Source organism: Panthera pardus, unplaced genomic scaffold (genome assembly GCF_024362965.1).
Source record: "Panthera pardus isolate Hobbes unplaced genomic scaffold, ASM2436296v1 HiC_scaffold_16, whole genome shotgun sequence".
Taxonomy (NCBI): domain Eukaryota; kingdom Metazoa; phylum Chordata; class Mammalia; order Carnivora; family Felidae; genus Panthera; species Panthera pardus.
In genome coordinates this window covers 22,578,755-22,601,170 of record NW_026526721.1, presented here as the reverse complement: position 1 = coordinate 22,601,170, position 22,416 = coordinate 22,578,755, and the positions used below count along the sequence as shown (strand labels likewise).

Here is a 22,416-nt window from a genome sequence, read left to right as displayed (position 1 = left end):
AATTGCTCTGGCTAGTAATCCTAGTTAAATAGAAGTGGTGAAAGCAGGCATCCTTGCCTTGTTACTGTTTCTGGAGGAAAATATTTTAATCTTTCACCATTGAGTATTATTAACTGTATATTTTTAATATATGGCTTTTATTTTGCTGAAGTATTTACTTTTTATTCCTAGTGTTTTGAGTGTTTTTATCATGAATAGGGTATTAAATTTTGTCGAATGCTTTTTCTGCATCAATTAAGGTGATGATGCATTTTTTCCCTTTATCCTGGAATTGTAATGTACTACATTGTTTGATTTTTGTATGTTGAAATATCCATGAATTCCAGGAATAAATTCTTTTGGCCATAGTAAATGAATCTTTCAAAATGCTGCTGAATTTGGTTTGCTACGATGTTATTGAGGATTTTTATATTAGTATTCCTAAAAGATAATGGTCTGCAGGTTTTTTAATTTGTTTATTTATTTACTTATTTTTCTAGTGTTTTTGTCTGGTTTTGACCTCAGGTTAATGGATTAATGCTTGCCTCATAGAATGCGTTAGGAAGGGTTCTTTCCTCTTTATTTATTTTTTTTTAGGAATTGTTGACAATAATTGCAATTAGTTTTTATTTAAATGTTTGATGGAATTGATCAGAAGCTATTGAGTCCAGGACTTTTCTTTGTCAGGAGATTTTTGATTACTGATTCAGTCTTCACACTAACTATAGGTCTATTCAGATTTTCTATTAACTTATGATTTCGTCTTAGTAGATTTTGTGTATCTGGATATTTATCCTTTTCATCTAGGTTATTCAGTCAGTCAGCATACAGTTGGTCATAGTAGTCTCTTATAATCCTTTTTACTTCTGTAAAATTGGTAATAATGTCTCCACTTAATTTCTGGTTTTAGTAATTTGAGTATCTTTTTTTTTGTCTTAGTCTATGTAGCTGAAATTTTTTTTATCTTGACTTTGTTGAAGAATCAACTTTTGGTTTAATTGATTATATCTATTATTTTTCTGTTCTCTATTTCATTTATATCAGTCTTATAATTATTATTGTCTTAACTCTGCTAACTTTGAGTTTAGTCATTTCTTTTTCTAGTTCTTTAAGTTGTAAAGTTAAGTTGTCGATTTGAGATCTTTCTTGTTTCTTAATGTAAGCATTTAGAGCTCTGAATCCCTCCCTGCTCCTGCGTTTGCTGTGTCTCATTAGTTTCTCATACATGGTGTTTCTGTTTTCATTCATCGCTAAGAATTTCTTAACTACCTTTGTGATTTCTTCTTTGACTCATCAATTTGAGAGTATAATGTTTATTTTGTAATTTTTTTTAGTTTTATTTATGTTAATGATTTCTAACTTTATACTGTTGTGGTCAGAAAAGTTACTTTATATGATCTCTAACTTTTGAAGTCTTTTTAGACTTAAATTTGTGACCTAACGTATTATCTATTTTGGAAAATGTCCTGTGTGCTTTTAAAAATAATGCATTTGCCATTGCTTTTGGATAGTATTCTGTATATGTCTGCTAAATCTAGTTGGTTTATTTTGTTGTTTACGTCCTGTTTCCTAACTTACCTTCTGTCTGATTGTTCTATCCATTATTGTGAGTAGAGTATTGAAGACTCCAACTACTATTTTTGAACTTTTTCTCCCTCTATTTCTGTCAGTTTTTGCTTCACATATTTTGATGGTCTGTCAGTAACATGTAAATGTTTATAATTGTTGTATCTTCTTGCTGTATTGAAACTTCTATTATTGAAACTTCTATTAATGTACTTTTAGTCTCTTGTAACATTTTTTTTAATTTAAAGTTTATTCTGTCTGATAATCAGTATAGCCAGCTCTGCTTTCTTAATATTTGCATGGATAATCCTCTCCATCCTCTCACTTTCAATCTATCTGTGTCTTTGGATCTAAAGTAAATCTCTTGTAGACAATATATAGTTGGATAATATGATTCAAGTCATTCTTCCAATCTCTGTCTTTTGATTGGAGACTTTAATCCATTTATACTTAACATAGTTACCAGTATGCAGGGACTTCTGTAATTTTCTACATGCCTTACAGATTTTTGTCCTTTGTTTTCCATATTACTGTCTTCTTTTGTATTTAGTCATTTTTTTGTGGTAAAATGTTTAAATTCCTGTCTCATTTATTTTTGTGTATATCCTATGGCTATTTTCTTTGTGGTTACCATGGGGACTTTCTTTAACATCCTAAAGTTATAACACTTTAATTTGAATTTATATTAGCTTAACTTCAATAATATACAAAAAATACGCTCTTATGTATCTCCATCCCCATCCTTTTTTGTTGTTGGCATCAAAAAATTACATCTTTATGCATTGTGTGCCAAGAACGTGAACCAATAATTCTTTCAAATGTGTTAATATCTTAAATTATGTAGAAAACAAAATCTGCAGTTAGAAACTAAAGTTACAATAATACTAGCTTTTAGAATAATATTTTTTATTTTTTTTTATTTATTTTTTTTTAATTTTTTTTAACGTTTATTTATTCTTGAGACAGAGAGAGACAGAGCATGAACAGGGGAGGGGCAGAGAGAGAGGGAGACACAGAATCGGAAGCAGGCTCCAGGCTCTGAGCCATCAGCCCAGAGCCTGACGCGGGGCTCGAACCCACGGACCGCGAGATCGTGACCTGAGCTGAAGTCGGACGCTTAACCGACTGAGCCACTCAGGTGCCCCTAGAATAATATTTTTTAAAAAAATATATAGTCTCTTAAGTTACGTAGAAAATCACCAGTGCAGTTGCAAATCATTGTTCCAGTAGTACTAGCTTTTGTAGTTGCCCATGTATTTACCTTTACTGAGATCTTTATTTCCTCATAAGACGTGAGTTATTAACTAGGTCTTTTTATTTTACCTTGAAAGACTCCCTTGAGCATTTCTTGCAGAACAAGTCCAGCAGTAATAGAGTAACTCACCATTTATTTATCCAGAATGTTTATTTATCCAGCATGTCCTCATTTTTGACAAAGAGTTTTGTCAAATATAGGACAGTTTTTTCCCTTTTAGTACTTTGAATAAACCATCCCTCTGCCTTTTGGCCTCCAAAGTTTCTGATGAGAAATCTGCTAATAATGTTATTGAGGATGTCTTGTATACAATGAGTTACCTTCTCCCTTGGTGCTTTCAAGATTCTCTCTCGGCCTTTAGTTTTTGAAAGTGGATTATGATGTGTCTTGGTGTGGGCCTCTCTGAGTTCATCTACTGAACGAACACATTTATTGACAAAAATTATTTTTAAGCTCCACAATTTAATTTTTGGTTTCTTTTTTAGATTTTTCTCTCTTTATTTTGGTCATACATTGTGTTTTTTATTGTTTTTTTGTTTGTTTGCTTGCTTGCTTTATTCTTTAGTTCTTCCTTTAGTTCTTTTAGCAACTTTAAAATCGTTGTTTCAAAAGTTTTTTTCTAGTATATCTACCGTGAAATATTTTTCAGGGAAAGTTTCTGTGATTAAAATTTTTCCTTCAATGGGCCATAATTTGTTGTTTCATTGCATGCCTTGTCATTTATATGCTAAAAATTAGACATTTGATTTTAATAATATAACAACCCTGGAAATCAGTTATCCCTCTTCTGCAGTGTTAACTCTTTTTTTTAAGTTTATTTATTTATTTTGAGAGAGAGCACATAAACTGGGGCAGAGAGAGAGGAAGAGAGAGAATCCCTGGCAGGCTCCATGCTGTCAATGCAGAGCCCAACATGGGACTCAAGCCCATGAACTGTGAGATCATGACCTGAGCCAAAACCAAGAGTCAGACGCTTAACCAGTTGAGCCACCCGGGGGGCCCCTTCCAGAGCATCAATTCTTATTTGTTATTCTTGCTTATTGCTTTTTAAAACTATTGTTGTAGACTATGTCTGTGCCAAGGATCAAACTGACATGAAAACTTAGGGTCTTCTTAGGGCACTGGTTCCTTAAATACCCAGGAAGTCACTTCTGCCAAAAGGGGAAAGGCATACAACGATAAGGAGAGGTGCAACAACAATGGCTGCCCACCTTCTTGTCTGCACCTGTGTGATCAAAAGCAGCAACCAAAATCAGAGCAGGATCCCTGATATTTGAAGGAGAAGGTCCTTTTTACACACCTGACTCCCACATGCTGTGTGCAAGCCACTCTAGGAACATGTGCTCAACTGCCTGCTACTTGATTGGGCAGGGACGTGTAGCTACTATTGTGCTAACAGCTGAAATTGACCAAATTGACCACAGTTTACTATCTATATATTCCCCCTGGAAGTTGCAAGCCTTTAACAGACTCGAAGATTCCAAAATATTTACATCAGACAGACTCTGCCAGTATAATTGTTGTCTAGGTGGAGAAAGAAGATTCCTTGCGCTTCCTCCTCCACTACCTTTCTAGAATCCTCCCTTTCCATTTATAACTCTTCACATTCATTGAAACTTTATATAGACACTCATTCTTTCAGTTTTAAAATTCAAGATTCAGATGATTTCTTAAAATTTTCATGAGGGATTCCAGTGCAATTGTTCAGATGAGCATCTTCAGTTTGTATAAAGTATTCATAATGACATGAATTGTGCACATGAATATTTAGCAATGGAATTATCTGGCTTATGATTTTAATTCTCCAAAAGACATTTTTAAATGCTCTAAATCAAATAATTTTGTACTCATAAAAATAGCTGTATAGAAATGTAGTATATTTTCCTTAAATGCACAAAATATTTACAGGTAATTTTTTGTTACAAGTTGTGTAGGGATATGATAGCTGCAAAATATGAATGACAAGCCTTCATATTAGTTTACTTGAAACACTTAAAGTTTGATGGAAAATGAAATACATCCATATTAAACAAGATAAAGGAAGGAATACACATGATCCAGAATATCTGGATAAAGTAGAATGTTTCTATGTTCTGAAATTCATTGAAAAATAGCTAGCAATTGATTAGAACTAATGGAGATGTCTGGATTAGCCACAGAAAAGCATGGCTACTCTAGGTGAAATTATAAATGGTGTGAGTTTAAAAAAATAGTACATAAGTTTCTTGAAAGTAGAGAAAGCAAACTTTTAAAAAAGAAACTGTGGGGAAAAACTGCTCAAGTTGCACTTGGTTCTGAATCTTACTCACATTCGAAGGGAATCTCTAAGCTGTCTGTATGGTTTGCTGTGTTGCATTTAACAAGAACATAAATGACAGAGCAAAACCAGTTCATTACTCATAATTTGGAAATGTGGCTACGAAGCTTGTGCAGGATATACGAAATACTCTGTTTGATTTAGTTTAAAAATAAATAAGACAGAAAAAATAAATTGCCCAGAGTGCACAATAAGCAGAACTAGCTAGTAAATGCCTCTCTTGTACTGTGAGAGGACTCAGAATCAGAACGCCATAATCGGATAGTCTGATCTGACTTTGCTCTGAATTCTTCATCTTTGCGTTTCTACCATTACAACATGCACCTGTGAACCAAAGGAAAAGTCGGGGGATTGTATTTGTCTTATAGTGCTGGGAATTTATGAAGATCATCAGCATGGGTTTACATGGTTCTTTCTAATGACAATCCAGAAACACATAATTCAGTAAAATATTCTAAGAAAGAGACTGTGTTCTCTAATAGCTTAAAATAAATCTTAAAAAGTATATACAGTCTTAACATTTTTGTTCGTTTATCGTTTTTAGCCTTATATGTATTTAGTGTCTCTGGGAAGAGAATATAAATATTCCTGCATTCAGGTTAATGAAGATTTTTTAAAATTCCTTTTTCGCAAATGATTTTCTGTACTCTGGCTTTACAGGCCACAATACAGTTATGGGAAGATGCAATGCTTTAACTCTAAGACAGAATCTTGTTCAAATTTAAGCTTTGATACATACTGGCTGGTTGGTCTTTCTGAGCTACCATTTATTTATTTATGAAATGTGGAATGCACCCAAACTGTCCTAGTCTAAGTATGAAATGAAATACCATCAAATGGGATTTGAATAATGGATTTTTCCCCCATAAACAAGAAGTTTTTGTTGGAGAAGTAAAATGTGCTTTAAATGCTCAGCAATACAAGAGTGGAGTCAAAAAATGACAAAGGAGAGCAACTATAGATTTAGCAGTGTCCTCTTTGGGCCAGTTTCTTTTAAAGTGATGTTTTGTTTGGCATAGTTTTTAAAATGTCAATAAAAACTCTTTATTGAATTCTTACTTTGCATTCAAAATATGTAGGCTCTGGGAGGGCTGGAGACACTCTCTCTCTCTCTCTCTTTCTCTCTCTCTTTATATGTTTTTATATGTCTTTTACATGTTTTATATGTCTTTACATATATACACACACATATATATGTGTGTGTGTGTGTGTGTGTGTGTGTGTGTGTGTGTGTGTCTTGCTCACCATATTCTTACAATAGAGAGCTTCCAACAATAAAAGAGCTAAGTACAAAAACAGGGAGCATAATCAGTAACAGAAAAAGTACGTAATTATTAGGAGGTTAAATAACTAAAATGAGTCTTGAATTTTCATTAGGCATGGTGGGGAGACGTTTAATTTCAAAAGCTCAGCTCATGCTCGCTACCCCTGCCAAAACAAACAAACAAAACAACAACAACAACAACAAAACTTGTAGCATTAAGAGTTTTTTGGGCACACACATTTTGAACAATTAGCATATTTATAAGTAAAAAATAATACTATGATTATTTTCAATTGTTGAGATTTCGTGAGCGTTTTCCGAAAACCTATTGTTTTAGACTATAGAAGGAGACATTTGGTAATTATACATCTGTCATATTTTACGTACTAAGTGGATCCTGAAAACAAGTATCAATTAAACTTTTCTTGGGTGAGTAATTTTTATATGCTAAGAAATGTATTTGAAGTGAAAAAAGTATGAATTGTTTGTGAAAAAATATTTTTGAGGACTCTGTCCTGTTTTATTTATATACTTATTTAAGTTTATTTATTTATTTTGAGAGAAAGAGAGAGAATCTGAAGCAGGCTCTGATCAGTCAACACAGAGCCCAACATGGGTCTCGATTTCACAAACCGTGAGATCATGACCTGACCTGAAACCAAGGGTCTGACAGTTAACCAATTAACTGAGCCACCTAGGTGCCCTTAAATTGTCCTGTGTTTAAATCAAAGTTTTTATCCAGAGTATACTTCAAAGGGAAGACATTTGTTTGCAAGAGACAGTATGTGCTTCTTGTGTAAAACCTTCTATCAGTTAAAACTCAGTTGTTAAACTGTTTGTTTTTATGAATAGTTTATACTCATAATGAAAAAGAACATAAAAGCAGTACAATAAAGAAAAAATTAGGAATTTCATAACTGATAAGCTATGGTCTTAAAATAGGGTCATCAGTATACCATTTTGAGTTGAAAGCCCCATACAAACCACATAATTATTTTTCTTTCTACTTTGCATCAATCTGTATCAATATGAATTATACATCACACAGAATTTGTTCATAGATGATATATATATATTAAAGTATATATCCATGCAAGTCATATATTATTATGATTCATTGAAGTCTTTGGGTACTTTTAAAAAGATAAGATTATATTCTTTTGTAAGTAATGGAATCTTGAAACACAATATGATTTGTGCAAAAATGCATATTTTACTTTTTATATTTTTAGTGTTTATTTATTTATTTGGAGAGAGAGAGAGAGAGTGTGTGGGCACACATGCGTGAGTGGGTGAGGGGTAGAGAGAGAGGGAGAGAGAGAGAGAATCCCAAGCAGGCTCAGTGCTGTCAGCACAGGGCTGGATGTGGGGCTCAATCTCAGACTGTGAGATCATGACCTGAGCTGAAATCAAGAGTCGGATGCTTAAGCGACTGAACCACCCAGGCGCCCTGCATATTTTACTTTTAAAAGCAAATGAAAATCCAACTGAACTAAACTTCTTAAAAGTTAAGACTTAAAGACACACTTTGCACTGGTAAATGGAATAATTCCTCAAGTCCTTCGTAGGTATGTAGTGAATAACTGGAGTGAAAGTATTAAAAAAAAATTGAACATTATGGATAGAATACACTTTTATTTAAACCTGCTGCAAACTGTTACAGAAAGTCAGATAATTCTGTCAAAAAAAAAAGAGGAAAAAAAGGTTTTGGGCTTGTTTTAATTGTTTAGAGAACAAAAGCTGAATCTTAGATGAGAAACTTCAAGGGATTTTGTATTTTCAGTTTTAACCGAGAAGATTAGCAGCAAGTGTAATTTTGAAACATCAGTCCCATCCTAGCTAAGCTTTGTGGTTTCTCATAGCTGTCTGACATGTTTCACAGTTCATGACAGCCTGAATAAGTTGCATTTCCTGTGGGTGATACAGCAGTTCCAGACCCAGGGAGTCCTTATCTGCTTACACTGACCGGCTGGAAAAGCCGTGGAGAGGCCTGAGGTTTAAGAGAGCAAAGAGAGCATGGCTACATTTAATCTCACTTTAGAACTTGGCTCAGCCTAATTAGTTTGCAAATATGTAATTTATTTTGCCACAAGGGTCATAAATAGTCTGTAGCCTCTGGTTCTCTTGACAGCTGTAGGGATGGGATTTACAAGAATACATAACCTGAACAAACAAAAACTTAACTTTATTCAACTTCCTTTAATAAAGTCTGATTGATTCCCTTCTTAAAGGGAAAATGAAACTTCAGATTTTTCTCTCTAGCAATGCCATTCCCATACTTGCAAAAATAATGTTAAATAGTTTCTGTTTTCCTTCATTTGCCAGTTTAAATGTCATTATTTTTGCACACTTCAATATTTGCTGCACTTTTGCATGTATACCCAGGTGACAAAATGGTCATTTATGAAATTCAATTATATTTAAGTCAAGCAGCAACATTAAATTAATGAGGCAAACCAGATTCTTTATAGAACCTGTACCTGTTGCCATGTCAAAGAAAAATTCATTGTGGTGTATACTTTTCAGAAGAATGACGTTATGATTTCCAAATCATGCTGACTAAATATAACTATAACATACCTTAATTTATGCCATTTGTCCTTAGAGAACTTTCAGTGGTTTGTAATCTAGATCGACTTTCACCTAATTTTCAAGTTTGAATTTCTAACAAATTATAAGGAAAGAACCCATCCCACACCTCAGTCTGTGGTTCTTTTGTTCTATTGTATGGGCACATTTGGGGAAAGAAAGTCTTCCATTAACTAACTTCATAATTTGAGGTATGACTCTATTATAGAGTAAGCAGCCTTTCGTTTTTCAAGTGGTAGTTTGCTTTCATGCTCTACCTTGGCTATTCAAAAACCCTATGTTTGGTAATATGCCAGGAAATTGTGGATGATTTAATCTATATATCCTCTCATTTAAGAAAGGCAAGTCAAATTACAGATACGGGGTTTGCCTCCCCTGACTTTTTTCCGTTCCCTCTCTTTAAATTGGTCCCAATTTATGGAGTTCTTTCTGTTTCACACAATAATCTTTATGTTCACACAATGTTAATAAGCCTCATAATGAGGGTTATTGTACAAAACCCTTACAGTCATAACTCAAAAACAGACTTCTTCTTGTATATAAACTTTCTAAAACTTGCTTCCATAGGTTTACTTCCGTGCCTCTCCCCTATAATTTTTGAAGGCCCTCTAGGAGGCCCCGCCATCCATTTTACCTTTGAGTGTTATAGCCCAGCCTTGTAATAACCGTGCAGCCATCATTTAACCTCTTTGCTTCTCTCCTCTGCAAACTGCTCTGCTGTGAAACTCAGTCGGCAAAGGGGAGAATCGTTTTTGTTTAATGTTTATTCATTTTGGAGAGAGAGAGAAAGAGAGATTGACAGAGCAAGAGAGTGAGAAATCCTGAGCAGCCGAGGGGCAGAGAGAGGAGGGCAGGGGATTCAAAGTGGGCTCTGTGCTAACAGCAGAAAGCCCAATGCAGGGCTTGAATTTAGGAATTGTGAGATCATGACCTGAGCTGAAGTTGATGCTCAACCCTCAACAGATTGAGCCACCCAGGCACCCCGGGGAGAATCTTGTCAGGGAGAACAGAAGACTGTGAGGAAACTTGGGAGACTTGATTCTGAATTGATTATAATGTAATTAAAGAAATGAGTTTCCCCTCTGGTAGAGATAGAGGGACACTCAAAGCTCCTCACATGCCCTGTGAAATGGTGAACAGAGGAGAATGGTGACAGTTCAGGCCAGAGAGAGCTTTGATTAGAAATATTCAGATAATTCAAGTAAAATGTAGAGTTTTTTGGGGGGGAGAGGTGGGTTGTTTAATCTAATAACCTCGATTTTCCTTCATGTGATGTGCTCTGATACTTTAATAGCTCTATTGTTACTGACTTTTAACCTAAAATAAGGAACAGTCTGATTTCCACACTTTTGATTTGCAGATAATTTTATTTACAATTAAAATTGCATGATTTAAATTCTGTTGATTTTCTTGCTGAGTTGTGTCAAGGCAAACAACCAAACATAAACATTACTAATTGTTCTCACCTACTCGGCTGAGTTACAGTTTATCAGTGATCTTAAAATGATGGTAGTGGTTCCATCTTTACGTCATAGAAATATGGAGAGGCATAGCACATATCAAAGTTGTCGGCAGCAGTAAAGACGTCTATAGCAATCTCTCCTATATCATTTGTAGCATACTATGTAGATACCTATGTAAATATTAATATTTATAAGTAAGTATCTCTGAGACTAAATACAGACTATTTTGCCATTAAACACAGAGTCAAAGATGAACAACTGGAATATCCATTATTTGCATTACCTCACAGTCTCCATATAATATCCCTATTTGCATAGATCACTGATGCCTAGTGATGATGATTTTACAGATCACAAATTATTTTATCTATACCTTCTTTCAGTTTATCTTTATACTTTTGTTTCTATGACATATACTAAAAATGTCTTCCTTTATAAGTTGGGAGACTAACTCAGCCCTAGGAATTGGTGGAATCTCAGTCTGGTGGAATGAGGCTCAGAAACAAATGACTTTTTTCATGATTTTAAAGCATGCATCACAATAGTGTCTTCTTGCAAAGGTTTTTGTAGTCAGACTAATACCTGCCTGCGTCTTACATGTCCCCATGCTACCCCAAGTCATTCACCATAAAGGTAAAGTAGGGGCGCCTGGGTGGCGCAGTCGGTTAAGCGTCCGACTTCAGCCAGGTAACGATCTCGCGGTCCGTGAGTTCGAGCCCCGCGTCAGGCTCTGGGCTGATGGCTCGGAGCCTGGAGCCTGTTTCTGACTCTGTGTCTCCCTCTCTCTCTGCCCCTCCCCCGTTCATGCTCTGTCTCTCTCTGTCCCAAAAATAAATAAAAAACGTTGGAAAAAAATAAAAAAATAAAAAAATAAAGGTAAAGTAAAGGATAATCAAACACTGGCTCCTCCCTAATATCACATTGAACACTGACTGGTCCATGACAATATTGACTGCCCAAGGGCTTAAGCATTTTGTTACAAGCCCTGAGGAACAAATACACTTTCATAAAGCTTTAAAAATCTCTGCAGAACAGTAAGCCTAGTTCACATTGGTTTCAAATTTGTTATATTTATTTACTGGAAAAATTGACAAGATGTGATGACTTTTAAACTCTTGAGTTCCTTATTATACTGACCTTGAACAGAAACTTTCTCTCAAGGACGGTAGGTTTCCACTGTCTCAGGATCTTGGCTTTCTAACTTTTAATTTGATTCCCTCCATAGTCTGCATGACCTAACCCACTAATCTCTCAGTTACAACTATTTTTCCCCTCGGGCTAATATTATATACACCTTGATTCCAGGTCACTAATCAACTGGATTTGGGTTTCCTGAAAAGCTCACAGATTGTTACTTTGTCAGCAACAGTTGGATGCAAGCCTTGGTCTTGGTTTTCCCATTTAACCTTGTAACTTCTAATTAGTTGGATATCCCTGACCATCAGTGTTTTCCCACAAGGCCTCCCTTGACTTTGACACCAAATATTATAATCTGAGTCTTTGACAAGGCAATGCACTCTCAAAAACAAGTTCAGTTTTTTTACAAGGTAGAGAAATTGAGAAATACAAATGTAAATTTTGCTGATAGGGAATACATCTTTTTGCTGGTTTTAGAACATCTGTACTATATTAAATAATGTCTGGTTGATATGTGGAATGCTTTTTTCCATTAATAGGTGTCTGATATATATCAGATACATGTAAAAAAATATATATAATTTTTATACTTTTTAAATTCTGTATTTTAGAAAAAAAACATCTTTAATGTGCATTCAGAAACTTTTTTCTTTTCTGTAGTTTAATAAATTCAATGAAGATTTAAATAATTATAATCAAAAAGCTAAAGAGATGTCATGATAATGAATATTGGGGAAAATAATGAAACAAAAGGAAGTATCAAAACAGATTCATGATGTATATTCATATAATGTAGAATAAAAAATATCACCTAAAGAATCTGTATTATAATGGAATTAGTTTTCAAAAATATGCTAATAAGTTATATTGTAATTTATTGAATGTATACCATCTTCAGTCATGGTTCATAGAAAGCAATATCTCTACAAATATGATCCTTTTATGAAACTTTTATTTTATGATCGATTATATCTTCTATTATGAATTGGTGACTTGATTTATTATGTATGCCAGACATAATTTCCTTTTGATTGTTTATCAAGGCTTTGCCACTTCCACTAGTAAATGTTTGCACTCATTAGTGAAAGCAGTAAGGATAGAGGCATCTATGGGATTTTGTTGGCTTCATCGGAGGAATTTGTAAAAATATGAGATTTTGAAAACTGCAATTGTACCCAGATTTTTTTTTTTTTTGGCAAATTGAAGAGGTTGACATGACCCAGGAGATGTTTCTGATAGCATTTACATTCCTGTACTTTTTCAGATTCTCTCTTCTTGGTGTCATGTTGAATCCAAGTCTAATAAAGCATAGCATTGAGAAGAAATTCAGAAAAAAATACAGGAGGATACAACCTTCAAACCAGCATTAAAAACTAATTTAATTTGATTTAAGATTATCAAATAAATGATCTACTTTGGTGGTAGAGTCAGCTTTGTGACACTCTTCAGACATGAGTGAAACATCTTATACCGGAGGCCAGAGTTCTGTCTATTGAATTCCATATCTCCATAAAGTTCCATAAAAACAATCCATTTAAAGTAGATAAATTATTTGGGATGCACAGAGTAAGGATGTTTTATTTATATCATTCTTATTTCTTGAATATATTGTTGAGTGTAAGTATCATAAGAGAAAGCTCAAATAGAGATGAAGAAGGGGACTATTCACAAATCATTTCTTATTTGTATTTCCTATTTTTTCAAGTATTTTTTGGAAAGATTTACGATGAAAGTATTCATTTACTTACTAAAAATTATTAAGCATAAGCATATATATATGTACATGTACATATTTACATCCATATATATTTGTATTGTTTGTTTTTTTTTCCTCCTCTAGCAATGGTTGTTTTGAGCAACCTGGAACCAAATACAACTTATGAAGTCAGGGTTGCAGCAGTAAATGGAAAAGGGCAAGGAGACTACAGTAAAGTAGAAATCTTCCAGACATTACCAGTTCGTAAGTAATCATCTGTTTTGCTCTCTGTTGCCTTTCTCTTCACTTGCAAATTTAAGGGATTTTAAAATTCATGGAGGTGTTTCAATACTCTGGGGGAGTGAATTATGTCTTTGTTGAAGTGGTTTCTGAAAATGGTGGCATCTAAGATTTATAAAAATAACTTTGCTCTGGAACAAGGCAAAAAAGAAAAGGTGTACTACAATAAACACAGCGAAACTACTCTTGGGAAATTGTCCCCATCAGCAACGTGTCCTATTCATTTGCTGTCTGATTAATTAGATTATAAGGTTTAGTCTATAGTCTGTGAGAAAGCAAAAACAGTGACTATGTAACATGTCCAATATTCTATTCTTTTGATGAGACATGACCATTGCCTTTATCCCATAAATTATATAGGCCCTAACTGTGAGAAAAAGGCGCCACTAAATAAGTCCATTACCATGGTGACTACAGAAGACTAGCTATTGTAGCCTTGTTCCTGCTATTATCCTGTTTTGGGGTGTTGTAAATCAGTTGAATTATACAAAGTTAAGGTAAATTTGAAGAGACTTCTGTTTCCTTTATGTTGAATAAATTATTTGAAAATGTGAGAAAATTTGACTGTGACTCAACAAACACTGTTATAAAATCCATGCATCACCCTGCTTGTTATATACACCTACTAGGACAGTCAAATTGGCCACAATAAATTATCTTGCCCTTATTTGTGACCAACTCTTGGTTCTCATAAAATCTGTCAGATGTCTTCTCTTTTCTCCACGTCTGATGCCTATGTCTTTTTTCAGCCCCTTATTATTTTCTCCCAAGAATGACTACTGATACATCTTGACTCACAATCATATTTTCAAACCAAAATAATTCTGGAGTGACTTTACGCAAATATAAACAGATCTATCCCTTCTCTACCTATAATCCTTAACACCAACCTTCACCTTTGCACCTTCTGTCCACACACACATCTGCCTGCCTGACCTCCTCATACCTCCTTCCTCTGTGGCCACAGTGCCATCTGCATCAGTAGATGGAACTTGAGTTTGGTCATACTGTTTTCTCTTTCCAAAGTACTGTGCATTCTCTCTTGATTCCTCTCTCCAGGTCACCGCACATCAATCCCCAAACAAGGCAGGACCAGTGAGACCTTGGCTAACCTCTCCAATGTTTTCTCCTCTTTTAATTAGGCACACTACCCTTCACTCATAGAACACCGTCCTTGTTGTTTCACCCATAAAACTCTACTCTTTTACTCTTTTTTTATTTTTTTTATCTCTTCTTTAAAAATTATGATGCTTCTAATCTCTTAATGTCCTGCTGTTGACTTGCAGACCTCTGTCCTAGACATTGAGACTTTAAGGGTCAGGTCTTAGTTTTATTTGATAATACCCATGTATTTTATCTGCTTCTCAAGATTTTTTTGAAGTTTAAATAAGATGATATATGCGGGGCACCTGGGTGGCTCAGTCAGTTGGGCAACCGACTTCAGCTCAGGTCGTGATCTCACAGCTTGTGAGTTCGAGCCTTGCATAGATTCTGTGCAAAGCCCGAAGCCTGCTTCGGATTCTGTGTCTCCCTCTCTCTCTGCTCCTCCCCCTTCCCCACTTGCACTCTGTCTCTCTCTCTTTCAAAAATTCAAAAAATAAAAAATAAAAAAGATGATATTATATACAAAGTACTTAATGTGTCATAATTATCCATTATTACTTCTTGATTGTTATTTATATTATTACTTTTGCATAAACATTCCACTGTAATTGCTGATAGAAACCATTATTTTAATCAATTCCTTTCTGATAGACATTACATTTGTTCTGAACTTTATTTTCCTTTCAAAGGAAGTAGCAACTGTAATGGAATCACAAATTTAGTATATTGGGTTTTTTAAATTTTTTAAATGTTTATTTATTATTTTTGAGAGAGAGAGAGAGAGCGCGCTCGTGAGAACGGCAGGGGCAGAGAGAGAGGGAGACACAGAATCAGAAGCAGGCTCCAGGCTCTGAACTGTCAGCACAGAGCCCATCATGGGGCTTGAAATCAGGAATTACGAGATCATGACCTGAACCCAAGTCAGATCCTTAATCGACTGAGCTACCCAGGCGCCCCACAAATTTAGTATATTGTAAAGGTTATATATAGACATAAATATTTTAAATACATATGTTAACTGAAAATGCAGTTTCTGCTGTATAATTATTATCTCAAAATGCTGTTATTAAAATAATATGATACAATATTATTAAGTTTATACTGTACAACACAAATGTTCTAAAATTCAATTTAGAAATTATACTAAACCAACCAAGTATAAAATCCATTTTATAATATTTAGGTTTTCCCATAATCTCTTATTAAGTCTTTTAAAGAAATTATTGTACTGCTTTTTACAGACATTTTAATTCCTTTAATGAAAATACATTGAATAGAAATCATGTCATGTCATAATATATGCACACTAATTTAATTTATTTTAATGAAGAATCACTCCAAAATTCATCTATTTGCTTTGTTTCTATATGACCCTAGTAAAGACTATTTTATCATTTACTTATCATTTATTTACCATTTACTTGCATGTCAGCACACCCAACTGGCATATTTCCTTAACGATATGACTTTACTCAAATGAACTACTCACTACATAAGGTTATAAACACCATATCAAAAAAAGATAACCTGCTGAGAATAAAACTAGATTCTCCATGTTTGGAGGCATTAAATCATCTTCACTGTATTCTGCTTAGTTTGTCTTGACATTCCTCTGACTAGACCAATACTACAAGTTTGTGTAACCTTGAAAACGAAAGCATACCCTGTGAAAGTTCCTCCGTATTACTATATTCATATCTATAAGGAATTGGAAGAAATAGGGGAAGAGGATGCCAGTGTTGCCGAAGGACATCACATAAGTGACACGTAGCAAGGAGTTCCCATTCCAAATTGCCAAGCAGTGATGGCATCCTTCGTATAGAAAACTCTTATATTTCAGTAGATCCTGTTCATATTAAACATACAAGCATCTTTGTTATAAGACCACCTCCATGGGAAGAAACATGAAAGGCAAGTATATTCGTGAAGTCAGAAGAAAAAATGTGTATATTGGATGGAACACATGTCTATTGATTGGATACTATAAAATTTCTGTATTCAAATCTGTATCTCGTTAAAAAAATACTCATTAAAGCAGATAAATAATAGCTAAACTATTATCTTTCCTGGTAAGTATATATCCTATATAGTTTGATAACTTCATATGTTTGTAGTAATACATATATACAAAATAGTTGCCAAAATTACATTAATAAATAGTATTGTGCACTGTTAATAACATGAGAAATAAAGCTTATGCTTGTATAATGCAATACTATCCTCAGAACATTTGCACATCAATATAAATAATATTTTGGTTCTCAGGTATCATGATTTTGTCATGTCACTTCTAGATTTGTGAATGTTGCTGTTTCTTGGGTGGGGAGAAAGGATCAGGGTTTTATTACAACAAAGGGCAAGTGAAAAATGGTAAATTCAGGTTAAAATCATTTTTTTACATGACAGTGTTCTCTTTATTGAAATTCAGTTTCTCTAGGTTTCTGAGATGTGTGTAAAAATCAAGGATGTTGTATTGCTTATTTAGGTGAACCAAGTCCTCCATCCATACATGGGCAGCCAAGCAGTGGGAAGAGCTTTAAACTCAGTATCACCAAACAAGATGATGGAGGGGCTCCTATTTTGGAATACATTGTAAAATATAGAAGTGTAAGTACCTTTTTTATTATCGTTTGTAAGATGTTTTCAAATTGCATTAAATTTGCATTCGATTCATTGACATATTGGGTGAGAATGCACATTAAGTAACAATGATAAACAGTTCTCAGAGGAATTCAACTGCTAATTGTCCATTGCTGAAATTCATCATTGTAAATTGTGAAATACTTGCCTTTTCTTGGGTAAAATCGCATCATTGATCATCAGAATAATGACATGGTATAAATCTTGTGATTTTTAAACTTTGCAACATTTGAGAATGAAGTAACATTTTCCCCTTGTTTTTCTGACAAGTTTAGCAGGATATTTTCATTTTCCATTCTGCTTGATATTAGTAACTTCAAGCTAAGCCCCTGTTCTGAATTTTAGTTATTGTAGGTAATTATTTAGCTATTGTATCAAAATACTTACTTTATTTTCTTTATTTTTATGAATTAAGTTATTAATGCCTTAAATAATACCTTAATTGTTTGGTATTAATCATTTCATTAAAAAACAAATTAACCCTAATCAACATTTAACAAAGTATGGCCACATTGAGCTTGAGGAAGAAGGTTTGTTTTTTTTTTTTCAAGTTTAATAACACTAGCTAAAATGGGATCTTGGACAGCTAAGACCTGTCACGGGACTTAGATGTGTAGGAGATAAAAAACATCTTCTGGTGGCAGAATGGTAAAGAAAGTAGACCAGTGACTTTGCCTTTGGCTGAAAATTATACCAAAGGCCACTAAAAGTGACTTCGCTTAACAACTTTGCCATAAGTACCATTCATTATTTGTGTCTGCTGTGGAATATGTTAAAAGTGAAACACAATTTTAAATTAAATTTTGTGAAGTTTATTTATTAACATTTATGATGATCCCTATAATGCAGTCTCAATTTTATGTTTATGCTAACTGGACGCTTATTTTAATACTTCCCTAGCTTATTATAGTCTTTTAAGTAATTGCTCCTTAATAGTATATTGATGAATCTTAACTATTTTCCCACAAATTCATAATTTTCTAAATTTAATAGTCTTTTTAATTCAAATATCTAAGTTTTAAAGGTTAGGTAAAAAAGAAGTTTGATTTTGAAAAACATATTTAAATAATTAATTTTAGACATCAGCCTTTAAATTTAAGATTAATAGCCAGGACCCCTCTTTGTTGCAGGTTTCATGCTGGGAATGATGAGCAGCTGTGGGTGTTTTGTGGCTAATTGTCTATGAAGGCTTCATGCCTCTACCCTAAAATAGCTCTGAATGGCTCACCAGTCTTTCTATGAATTTGATTGTTTCATGCTACTCAAGCCAGGTTTCATGGCCATTCTTATTTGACCATCTGGAAACTCTTTGGAAGGGAAAGAGTCTCTGTGGGTCATAGGCCTGAACAGAATTCATGAATGGGACTGGGAGAATAGACCTCACATGCAGATTGTGGCCCGCAATTGGACCCAGAAGAATTTATGGCATAAAATACAGGTGGATGATAAGAATTTGTAGGTAATCCCAATAAAATTCCATGGTGAACATTGAGATGCAATAAGGAGTTATAAAAATATGTCTAACATATTTTCTATAAATGTAATTTTTACCTAAAGGTGAAGTTTGACATATCCTTTCTGAAGAGTTGGATATTGCAGGGGCGCCTGGGTGGCTCAGTCGGTTAAGTGTCCAAGTTGGTTAAGTGTCCAATCCAAGTCGGTTTGGCTCAGGTCATCATCTCGCAGTCCACAAGTTCGAGCCCCGTGTCGGGCTCTGTTCTGACAGCTCAGAGTCTGGAGCCTGCTTCAGATTCTGTATCTCACTCTCTCTGTGCCCCTCCCCACTCACACTCTGTCTCTCTCTGTCTCCTAAAAATGAATTACCGTTAAAAAAACTTTCAAAGCTACATCTCCTAACAAAGTCACATTGGAGGTTAGGGATTTAACATATAAATTTGTGGGGGGAACACAATTCAGTTCATAACAGTGGTTACCTGTCATGAATCCTGTGTATCTCAAAGGACACAGTATTGGCATTTTGAGTAGTAGAATAGTGGGCCATCCAGATATCTACCTCCCATTACAGAATGTTTAGTATCCTTGCCCCCACTCTTTATATTGCCAGTTGTGTCCCCGATCATTATTGAAACCAAAAATGTTCCCTAGAGCAGATTAAAATTGGAACACAGACAAATTTGATTTTCAATAAATTTGTACCTTCAATTCTTTTTCCCTTCTCTCCCCCTCCAAAACTAATAGTAGCAAAGCCCTGTTTCTGCTATTTACTAAATATCATTTTTTATCCTACCAGGAAAAGAAGGTTTCAGTCCCTTCTCAATTCCATCTTACTTCTGTCTTGCCATACCCCTCCTCTTTCCAATCCCCAGCCCTTTCTAACTTTGAAAAAGTGCGAGAGGGTTTGTTTTTAAATATCATAATGAAAGTAATTGGTTGCATAATTAAAACATAGCTACCATTGACTGATAATCAATGACTGTGTTATCAGACTTACTAGTGCTTTAGGATGGAACACTGTTTTAGCAACAGAATTTTAGGCTCCTATGGCAAGATTTATAAAAGTAATTCCTCTCCATCCCTTTGTGTTTCAGGGATGGCATTTCTCACACTTGAATATCTATTTTTATTTATTTGTTTATTTATACATTTCATATATATATATATGTATATATATCACTAGTAAAGTGAAGGGAAGGGGGAAACACAGTTATGGAATGACTAAGTCACTGGTCTAAAAGACACACCATAAGGAATAGGCAATGATATTGTAATAGAGACGTGATGTGTCTGGGAAGATGGTAGCTATACCTGCAGTAAGCATAGCATAATGTATAAACTTGTTGAATCACTATGTTGATTGAACGCCTGAGATGCATATAACATTGTGTGTCAACTGGACCAAAAAATAAAGTAATACTTTCTATTACTTTTTAATGGCCAAACTGAACCTTACAGAATGTGGGTAACTTGATGGGCATGGGGAACAGATATCAGAACATAAGACTTTATAATCTGAAGAGTTCCGCAGCACTAAGGGTTGAATTAGAATCTGCCTATGGAGATTATATCAGCCCCTCAGACACTGTCCCATCTCACTTCAGTTAGCCAACTCTGTGCCTCCAAAGTACAGCCATTCTGATCTACTTTCTCTTTTCCATATCATTTATGGTATGCTTTCTACTCCCACACATTGAAATAACTTCCAGATTTCTACTTTTTTTTTTCCTTCCTCCTCTTCCTTCTCCATCCTATAAATTTCAAGCTTTACAGGTCCAGTAGGAAATTCCATAATTCAATGTAGATTATGTTACTATAGCCAAACAATAGCAGATTTTAGGAAGGAACAGTTTTCTCCACACTTTCTTTCTCAACAGATTACTTCTTCACATTTAAAAACTTGCATGTTCAAGATTTGGTGGCTAGATATTTGTAGCAGTATTTGCCTTGATATTTGCACTTGTATTGAAATAGTAACGATTTCAGAAAGGTTTTTAATCATCTGTTCTCTTTGTATGATTCCAAGCCACTTCATCTATTTGTTTGTCAAACTCCATGCATTTCACAGTGGACTAAACTGCAGTTGAATAACTTGAAAAATTATATATCTATATTCAGTGCATGCTTTAATTGGATAACCTCTATGGAAACCAAATAGTGGAATTTAGGAAGTAAGCAACATCATAAGGATTTTTCACTTGACTGCTCGTTAGACATTATTTTTCAACTCCCCATGTGCATGGGACTAGATGTTTTATAATCTAGAAACAACAAGATCGAGTGTTGATTTCTAGCAAACACTGAATATAATTATTGAAGCTGCATTTCATGGGGATGAGGACAAGACAAATCATATCCTAATGTAGAGAATGTGTAACTTAATGTAGATGAGGAAACACATACTATTCTATGTTATCATATAGTAGATAGAGCACATGGCTTTCTTCAGTTACTCATTAAGAAGACAGAATTTATTAGAACAGAACTAGAGTGCTAAAAGCAGAATTATATGTCTCTGTGGATTCTTTGGGAAAATTAATGTCTCTAACAGTAAGTCAGTAGGATTAAACCATGTATTTGGAGAATAAAGACAAGCTTATTAATCTCATAATGTGTTTGGAAAAATGAAAGAAGTTACCTTATGTACAGAATATTTTACATTTATTTTGTAGAGTCAATGTAACTCCATATAATTTAATAAATAGTTTTTTACATGCTTCCATGAGTTTTTCACTGTTTTCTTCCTAATTTGATGATAGCTATGGGATCATAACTATCACTTAGTGTTCACATTAAATAAATTTCCTGAGCTAAGAAGGGCTAAAGAAAATTGGTTGCTTAAAATCAATTGTGAAGAAGTTACTTTAGGGACTAGCAACACTGCTCTAGCATATGTTTCTGAGTCTTAATTGACCTTCTTAAGCTATTTGGAGTCTGGAAGGTTGTATCTCAATGGCCATAGAAAGGAAAAGATAATTTTGAAAAAGGTCTTAAAATAAAAAAAATGTAAAATTGAATTCTTGTTGTTGAGATAACTTATTTTCTGATTAATTATCAATAATATTAACAATTTATGATTAACTTATGTTTAGGTGAGTACTCTGAAATTTATTTAAAACCATCAGTATAAGTTTGAAATATTTTCAAATAATAACTATGGGCATTAAAGAGTCCTAAGATTTTGATAATTTTTCTTTGCTGCTAGTGAAGAGGATGGGTTTTATTCATCCTCATATTGATAACTTCAAAAAGACTACTTGTTACCTGAATGAATAAATGCATCAATGAATCAATGAGTAAATAAGACTCTGTTGAACAATTTTAAGTAATTGTATAACTAGATTAATAAATATGAGAAATAATGGATGCAAGAGAAAAAAAAACTTGCACTGGGTGAATTTTTATGGGTTATGAGAACACAGAAGGTGATGAATAAGAAAATTAGATTTTAGTTTTCCCTAAAGAAACACATGGGTCATGGAGACTAGCAATAGATTAAGTACTAGGGTCCAGTTTACAAAATTTTATCAAGCTTTAAGACATGAAACAAAGGCAATTTGAATCAGTTAGGATAATAGAAAAGAAAAATTGGAATTTTTAAAATATTTATTTTTGAGAGAGACACAGAGGCAGAGAGTGAGTGGGTTGGGA

The 22,416-nt window shown here is 34.1% G+C and overlaps 1 protein-coding gene across 3 annotated transcripts in view; it reads left to right on the top strand.

Annotated features, from left to right (window-relative positions):
- Positions 1-22,416, top strand: part of NCAM2 (neural cell adhesion molecule 2) — a 518,606-nt gene that overhangs the window by 443,671 nt on the left and 52,519 nt on the right. For all 3 annotated transcript variants that reach the window (XM_053903178.1, XM_019467773.2, XM_053903179.1), the window contains 2 exons: positions 13,411-13,530; positions 17,156-17,277. In XM_053903178.1, coding sequence (XP_053759153.1) covers positions 13,411-13,530; positions 17,156-17,277 — 242 coding nt within the window. The remainder of the gene's footprint in view (positions 1-13,410; positions 13,531-17,155; positions 17,278-22,416) is intronic.